This window comes from Heterodontus francisci, chromosome 23, assembly GCF_036365525.1.
Source record: "Heterodontus francisci isolate sHetFra1 chromosome 23, sHetFra1.hap1, whole genome shotgun sequence".
NCBI lineage: Eukaryota > Metazoa > Chordata > Chondrichthyes > Heterodontiformes > Heterodontidae > Heterodontus > Heterodontus francisci.
Genome location: NC_090393.1, coordinates 32762786 through 32771404, shown reverse-complemented (window position 1 = coordinate 32771404; position 8619 = coordinate 32762786). Strand labels below are relative to the sequence as shown.

The 8619-nt window shown below is 43.5% G+C and overlaps 1 protein-coding gene across 1 annotated transcript in view; it reads right to left on the bottom strand.

Annotated features, from left to right (window-relative positions):
• The window catches only part of LOC137383038 (B-cell CLL/lymphoma 7 protein family member A-like), a 48388-nt gene that overhangs the window by 19900 nt on the left and 19869 nt on the right, over window positions 1-8619 (bottom strand). The window contains exon 2 of the mRNA XM_068055637.1: window positions 916-997. Coding sequence (XP_067911738.1) covers window positions 916-997 — 82 coding nt within the window. The remainder of the gene's footprint in view (window positions 1-915; window positions 998-8619) is intronic.

Below are 8619 nucleotides of genomic sequence, written 5' to 3'. Positions count from 1 at the left end.
ATGGGACTGACTGGCATAGATTCGATGGGTCAAATGGCCTCGTTTTGTGCCATAATGACTGACTTTACTCCTTTTCTCCAAGTGGCCTTTCTTTGTGGTAGCTATATGGTGAATAGTCAAATTAATCACTAAAATTTATTAAACAGTGCAAAAACTGACAACTTCAATTTTCATGTACTGCTTGGCTGCACAACCTTTTCTTGTAAAATTTTAACTTTTCTCAATTATAAACTTTTATGCTCATATTTATATTGGGTTTTGCCCATGCAAGCTCCTTTGATGGCACAATGTGGTTGATGGCTCTCCACAAGTTGCTCAAAATCTGTTAATTTTTTTTCACCTCACTTACCAATCCCCACCCCAGAGATTGTTAATGCTGGGTCACAGTCTCAGGATAAGTGGCCAATCATTCAGGACTGAGATGAGGAAAAATTACTATACTCAAAAAGGCTAGGAATCTTTGGAATTCTCTAACCCAGATGGTTGTGGATGCTCCCTTGTTGAATACATTTAAGGCTGGGATAGATAGTTTTTTGGTCTCATAGGGAATCAAGAGATATGGGGAGCAGGCAGGAAAGTGTAATTGAAGCCCAAGATCAGCCATGTTTGTATTGAATGGCAGAGCAGGCTCGATGGACCATATGGTCTACTTCTGCTCCTGTTTCTTGTGTTCTTATACCTGTTATTGTATTTTCTGAATCTGGCCTTTACCATTTATCTGCAATTTTCTTGCATTTCACTTTAAACTCCATTGCAAGTACTTATTCTACTGTTGGATCCACAAACAAGTGGTACTTTAAGAGAATGGAAATACAATACTACGGTGACAACTCACTTCAGTAACAGTTAACTGTCTAATTTTCATTTGATGCTCCCCTTCACCCCAATACACCTAACCGCAGAACAGCAACTTACATCATCAACTTTAGGTTCCGTTACGGGTACCCATTTGTAGATCCGGAGTGATGTGTCACCAACAGTTACCCATTTCTTCTCCCTGCGTTTCAAGAAATTAACAGATTTAAAACACAAAAGGGGGCACACTTTCACTTGAACTGTTTAACAGTAATTCCTATTTTAATTCTGTAAGAGCAATTACAGCAATTCAATCCCATTAAAAAAACTGAACTGTGTTCTGATGGTGTTGCATACAAGTGTTGATAACGCAGACACCTTAAAATACAGTTCAAGGAGATCCAAAAGACTACAAGAGTATAAAGTCTTTTGGATAAGACATTAAACTGAGGCCCCATTTTCCTGTCAGGCAGACGTAAGAGATTGCATAGTGCAACGAAAAAAGCACAGGAGAGCTCTCCCAATGTCCAGTTCAACACTTCTCAACTAGACAAATCTGTTTTTAGTGATGTTAGTTATCACAGTACTGTTGGTGGAACCCTGCTACCTACAACAGTGACTATACTTAAAACAAAATGTACTTCATTAGCCCTGAAGTACACTGAGATAAGGTGTTTTATAAATACAAGTTATTTCTTTAATATCCAATTGTTCCCAAAAAGGACATGCACAAAAAATGTTAGTGACGCCATTACTGATTTTCCTTCGCTGCCATAGCTGCAATTGGGAAACCAAACTTGGCTCACTGGAGGGGATGGGGTTAATTACATTCCCAGACCTCTGCGCCACACTAATTGATGGAATATCCAGTTACTGCTTTTTAATAGATTTTTTAGGACAAATATAGACACACACACATTTTTAAAGTAAGTTTTGGCCCTCAAAAGTCAGAGCTCTGTTCGGACAGAATTCCTTGTGTTACAAAAGTGCCTTTGTTTTGCTAAATATATTTTTTGAGGATTCATTTTGGAAAGATTGAAGAAAATGTTAACTCTGGGGTTTTCAAAGGGGTCATGTAAAGGCCATTTGACTTCGAAAAACAGTCCCTGGAAATGTTTTTTTTTTAAAAAGGGACACAGAGGTCTTGTGAGGAAAGCAAGCTTTCCGGGAAACCACCCGACTTCCAGCTCAATAAACAGACAACTTTGGACACCTGGAGAAGCTGTTTACAAAGAAGTGACAGGTCAGGATTGATGGAGGTCAAAAGGTTGACCTCCTATTGTCGGTTGTGCTTTTGAATTGTTTTGAGTTAGGGTTGAACTGTAAGAAAAAGGGAATTCCCAAGGAAGGAGACCACAACCTAGCTCAGCTTTCCAGCACCTCTCTAAAAGACCCCGAGAAGTCCACTGTGTCAATCATCTTGTCTTCTGTGTTTGAAGAAAAGCCTGCGAAATTAATTCTTACGCTGCCTGAAATGAACTGTTCTAAAAGATCCCAGTGACCCGTCTACGTGTACTCGGAGGCCAGACTGTATGCCAGTTTTGGAACACAACAGATCTCATCTGCTGTTTCTTCAAGAATGAGCAAGTATTCAGCCCAAGTATTTTTTTGTCTGTAATAAACCTCTAAAAATAAAAATCCAATTTTTCCGGTTAACCAGGGTGTGTGTGGGTGTGTGTGAGAGAGAGAGATTGAGAGTGAGAGAGAATGAACAGCTAAGGTAAAGAGGGAACTTTAATATTTCAATCTGTGTGCTTATGCTTTATTTCCTTACTGGTTAAAGGCTTGTTTTCTAATAAATGAAAAATTTGTTTTTCATTAAAGAAACCTGGTTCGTGTGTTTTATTCTGAGATAAAAATATATGATTGACCCGTGGAGAAGAGGAACTAGAACAAACAGTGCACTCCTCCCGCCTTGGTCATAACACTTGACGCATCATGTACATATACTCCTGGATACCATGTAAATACAGAATACCGGACATCATGTATTTTGCATACATCACAACAAGTCCGGATCTTGCCATTTCTATGTTCCCAGCTACTGCGCTATTCACAAGTCCAAATCTACTTTTTAAAAGAAAAATCTTATGTACTTGTCTTGATGTCAGATTCAGGCCCATTGTTTTTAGCACCAAACTGTTACTTTTCCAGTCAGCTGCTCGCAGCTGAAGTAGTCTCTACCTTGCAAAGACAGACTTCCAATCCATCCTCACCTTCGACTGTCACTTCCCTTTCTGTAAGGAAACGTCCTGCTGATTACCACCTACAGCCCTCACTCAACTGATGAATCATTCCTCCTCCACATTGACCACCACTTGGAAGAGGCACTGAGGGTAGCAAGGGCACAGAATGTCGTATGGGTAGGGGATTTCAATGAACATTTCCCACTTGCCTGGATGAGTGCAGCTCCATTAACACCCGTGAAGCATGACACCATTCAGGACAAAGCAGCCCACTTGATTGGCAGCCCATCCGCCACCTTAAACAGTCACTCCCTCCACCACCAGCACAATGTGGCAGCAGTGTGAACCACCAGCAAGATGCACTGCAGCTACTCACCAGGACTTCTCTGACAGCACCTTCCAAAGCCATAACCTCCACCACCTAAAAAGAACAAGCACATGGGAACACCATCTGCAAGTTCCACTCCAAGTCACACAATCCTGACTTGGAAATATATCACGGTTCCTATACTGTCGGTGGGTCTGCTCCCTCCCTAACAGCACTGTGGATGTACCTACACACAAGGACTGCAGCAGTTCACCACCACCTTCTCAAGAGCAATTATGGATGGGCAATAAACACTGGCTTTGCCAGTATGCCCACATTCCATGGATGAATATGACAGATTTAATGTGCAAACTGAGTAATAGGGAAGTTAGGGAGAAATTCCAGCATATTCATGAATCAATAAAATATAGCACGTGTAATTGCAACACTTCCTGCCTTATGCTATTTCTGTAATGCTTAAAGTTCATATTTATAAACTTATTCAGAAGATCTGCTCTATCCATCTCCCAGTTCCTGGTGGTGCTGTTCTTAAGAATTCAGCACACCTGATGCCTCTTGCCCAACCAAATCTCCTGACACCTTTCCCTGCACTCAACCGAAGAGTCACGCCATTGTATATTCTTCCTGCTTCTGCCAAGAAAAGTCAAAGTGCTGAAATTAGAGCTGCAATCCAGGAAGTAACTTGAACTTCTTTAAAGTGCTTACTGTGCTTTTACTAAAACAAAACAGGAGTTCTGAACAGTTCAACACCACTCCCCAGAATGTGGCAATACTGCCTCTTCAGGAGCAGGACAGAGTGTTCATAAACACCTTTCCTGGCACTGAACCAGAAGCACATTTCAGTTTTTTTATGCATGTTCAGGACTAACATTGCATGTACTAACACACACAGCAAATACAACACAAGCATACCTTATTTATCACAACCATTTCTCTACATCACATGCAGAGATTTAAATAACCATGTACTTTTATCAAGTGATTTAGGAAAATCCATACTCATTTTCCAGAAACCAATCATATAGAATCATAGATAATAAAAACAGAAAGTGCTGGAAATACTCAACAGGTCAGCATCATCTGTGGAGAGAGAAGCAGAGTTAACGTTTCAGGTCTGTGACCTTTCATAGAATCAGAGTGGTTACAACACAGAAGGCAGCCATTTGGCCTGTCTTGTCCATGCCGGCTCTCTAAGCGCAGGTCATCTAGTCCCACTCCCTGGCCTTTTCCGGGCAGCCCTGCAAATTTTCTCTCTCCAGATATTTATCCAATTCTCTTTTGAAGGCCTCAATTGAGTCTGCTTCCATCACACTCCCAGACACAGCATTCCAAATCCGAACCACTCACTGCTTAAAAATGTTCTTTCATGTCATCTTTGGTTCTTTTACCATTGTTAAGTAAAGTGAGGAGGGGTTGAAGGGCTTCCCTCTTTTCCCTCTCCTTGTTTGACCACAACTGACCAATTCTGTAGGTTTGTGATTGGTTCTTGTTATGATCACAGCAAGTATGTGATCAGACAGGTTTTCTGGAGTTAACAAAGTGATTAACTTTATTGTACCTAAACCAAACTAATAAGATAAACAATGTGCCAACTTTCACACACACACTAGAGGTTTACACACACACAAATAGATTACAGAGTGAGGAAAGGTAGATTGGTTGAGTTAGAGTCCATAAAAATAAGGTATACAGTCTGAGAAGTTTGGTGATTTGGCTGGCTTCTAGCTGAATTCAGTGGTCCTCAGGCTTTTAGTTTGAAGAGGTAGATGACTAGTTTGGGGAGTTTCTTGGAGACAACGACACGGGTGATTTCCTCCAAATGGGTTTCTGGTTGTAGCTGGAGTATGCAAAGGTAGTCAGTCAACAAGCAGGATTTGAAAGCTTTCAAACTGGAATGGAGAGAGACAGAGAGAGACCGAACGCCGCTTAGGGTCTGCTCATGTCAAGAGTGCAGTCGCTTCTCCTCTGCTACATAGAAAAACACCAGCTTAAAACCACAGATGGGGAGGGGCTTGTCACATGACAGTCACTCAGTGATTCAAACATAGCAATTGGCAGTAACCCCTCTGCCTGCCGAAAAGAACAGACAGTTCCTTCAAACTTCCTGGATCTTGGTTCTCGCTGGGAAATGCAGCCATTTCGTCTCCCTCCTCACATCCCTTTACAATTTTGGATAGAATGCAGCAGGCTAGGTGATCATCTTAAGCTGCCAGCAGGCATCCTTTTTTCAAAATGTTCCTTTTAAATGTCTTCAAAAAAAAGTCAAACCTCCAATCAGTGGATCAAAGAAAATTCTTTGGCCTCCTTATCTCGAGAGACAATGGGTAAGCGCCTGGAGGTGGTCAGTGGTGTGTGGAGCAGCACCTGGAGTGGCAATAAAGGCCAATTCTAGAGTGACAGGCTCTTCCACAGGAGCTGCAGAAAAATTTGTTTGTCGGGGCTGTTACACAGTTGGCTCTCCCCTTGCGTTTCTGTCTTTTTTCCTGCCAAATAAGTCTCTTCGACTCGCCACACTTTAGCCCCGTCTTTACGGCTGCCCGCCAGCTTTGGCGAATGCTGGCAACTGACTCCCACGACTTGTGATCAATGTCACAGGACTTCATGTCGCATTTGCAGACGTCTTTAAAGCGGAGACATGGACGGCCAGTGGGTCTGATACCAGTGGCGAGCTCGCTGTACAATGTGTCTTTGGGGATCCTGCCATCCTCCATGCGGCTCACATGGCCAAGCCATCTCAAGCGCCGCTGACTCAGCAGTGTGTATAAGCTGGGGATGTTGGCCATCACGAGGACTTCTGTGTTGGAGATACGGTCCTGCCACCTGATGCCAAGGATTCTCCGGAGGCAGCGAAGATGGAATGAATTGAAACGTCGCTCTTGGCTGACATACGTTGTCCAGGCCTCGCTGCCAGAGAGCAAGGTACTGAGGACACAGGCTTGATACACTCGGACCTTTGTGTTCCATGTCAGTGCGCCATTTTCCCACACTCTCTTGGCCAGTCTGGACATAGCAGTGGAAGCCTTTCCCATGCGCTTGTTGATTTCTGCATCTAGAGACAGGTTACTGGTGATAGTTGAGCCTAGGTAGGTGAACTCTTGAACTACTTCCAGAGCGTGGTCGCCAATATTGATGGATGGAGCATTTCTGACGTCCTGTCCCATGATGTTCATTTTCTTGAGGCTGATGGTTAGTCCAAATTCGTTGCAGGAAGCCGCAAACCTGTCAATGAGACTCTGCAGACACTCTTCAGTGTGAGATGTTAAAGCAGCATCGTCAGCAAAGAGGAGTTCCCTGATGAGGACTTTCCGTACTTTGGACTTCGCTCTTAGACGGGCAAGGTTGAACAACCTGCCACCTGATCTTGTGTGGTGGAAAATTCCTTCTTCAGAAGACTTGAACACATGTGAAAGCAGCAGGGAGAAGAAAATCCCAAAAAGTGTGGGTGCGAGAACACAGCCCTGTTTCACGCCACTCAGGATAGGAAAGGGGTCTGATGAGGTGCCGCCATGTTGAATTGTGCCTTTCATATTGTCATGGAATGAGGTGATGATACTTAGTAGCTTTGGTGGACATCTAATCTTTTCTGGTCTGAAAAGACCATGTCTGCTGACGAGGTCAGAGGCTTTGGTGAGATCTATGAAAGCAATGTAGAGGGGCATCTGTTGTTCACGGCTCTATCTGACGAAGGGAGAACAGCATGTCAATGGTCGATCTCTCTGCTCGAAAGCCACACTGTGCCTCAGGGTAGACACGCTCGGCCAGCTTCTGGAGCCTGTTCAGAGCGACTCGAGCAAAGACTTTCCCCACTATGCTGAGCAGGGAGATTCCACGGTAGTTGTTGCAGTCACCGCGGTCACCTTTGTTTTTATAGAGGGTGATGATATTGGCATCGCGCATGTCCTGGGGTACTGCTCCCTCGTCCCAGCACAGGCATAGCAGTTCATGTAGTGCTGAGAGTATAGCAGGCTTGGCACTCTTGATTATTTCAGGAGTAATGCTGTCCTTCCCAGGGGCTTTTCCGCTGGCTGGAGAATCAATGGCATCACTGAGTTCCGATTTTGTTGGCTGTCCGTCCAGCTGATCCATGACTGGTAGAGGTTGGGCTGCATTGAGGGCAGTCTCAGTGACAACATTCGCCCTGGAGTATAGTTCTGGATAGTGCTCAACCCAGCGGTCCATGTGCTTGCGTTGGTCAGTGATTATGTCCCCTGATTTAGATTTGAGGGGGGCGATCTTCTTGATGGTTGGCTCAAAAGCTCTCTTAATGCCTTAATACATTATTCAAAATTATCATTCAACAAAACACATTGGCGCTACACTATTCACCTTAAATCGGTGAAGCAGGTAGCTCAGTCAATATCCAGCCGCCCCCGCCCCGACCCCTCCCACCCCACCCAACAACTTCACCCAAAGGTGTCAAAACCTGCATTAACAGGGGCAGGGGAAAACTACCCTGGGATTCTCTCCATCAGCATGGGTAAGGCTCAATGACTCAATGGATAAATTGAGTGCCGGGGTTGTGGGCTTAAGCTCTTCACAATTGCCAGGGGAGATCTGAGACTTTTTTCTCTTTTTCTGGACACACTCCAGGGCATCTCTCTCCCTTCCAATTAATCTCTGCTCTGACAAAGATCATAAAGTAACCTTGTAGAAATCTACAATGTCATATTTTGGCTGGAAAAAATGTCAAAATAAATGTGTCCGGTGGGTTCACCTTCAGCTGTTCCATTGCAAGGAATATAGATTAGGGATAATCATTTCTACTCTCAGATGCATATGATAGTGCTCAACAGTGCCCAAGTTTGTTCAAACTCAATTTAGTAAGAATAACTGAGTCGGAACAAAAAAATTTACTACAGGAATATGAAACTAGACAACCCAATAGAAAGTTAAGCTGTTCATGAGCACTCATTTGAATTCTTTCCAGCTTTATAAAATGAAGTTAACAAAAATGGGAAAAATTGTGTCAGAGTTCCAAGTTAAACAGGGAAATGGCAATACAGCTCTGGAAATAACACCACCAATCTCAAAGCCACTTCAATTAAGTTACATCTGCGCTACAACTGTCGGGTTAGTGTAAAGTAGTTTTGCTACACATCAAAACAGCAGTTATCATGTAAATGCACTCTGAATCCATAGTCACCACCCAGCCTGACATGAGAACAAGTAGCGAACACTGCAGGAGCAAGTTTCACTCTCGCCACAGTCAGTTTGGGCCTTGACACCAGATTTGCGCTCCACAGGTTTGGCATCACACCAATACCACAATTTTGTCACTGGAATATAAAAAGGTGATAATGTAACACATCT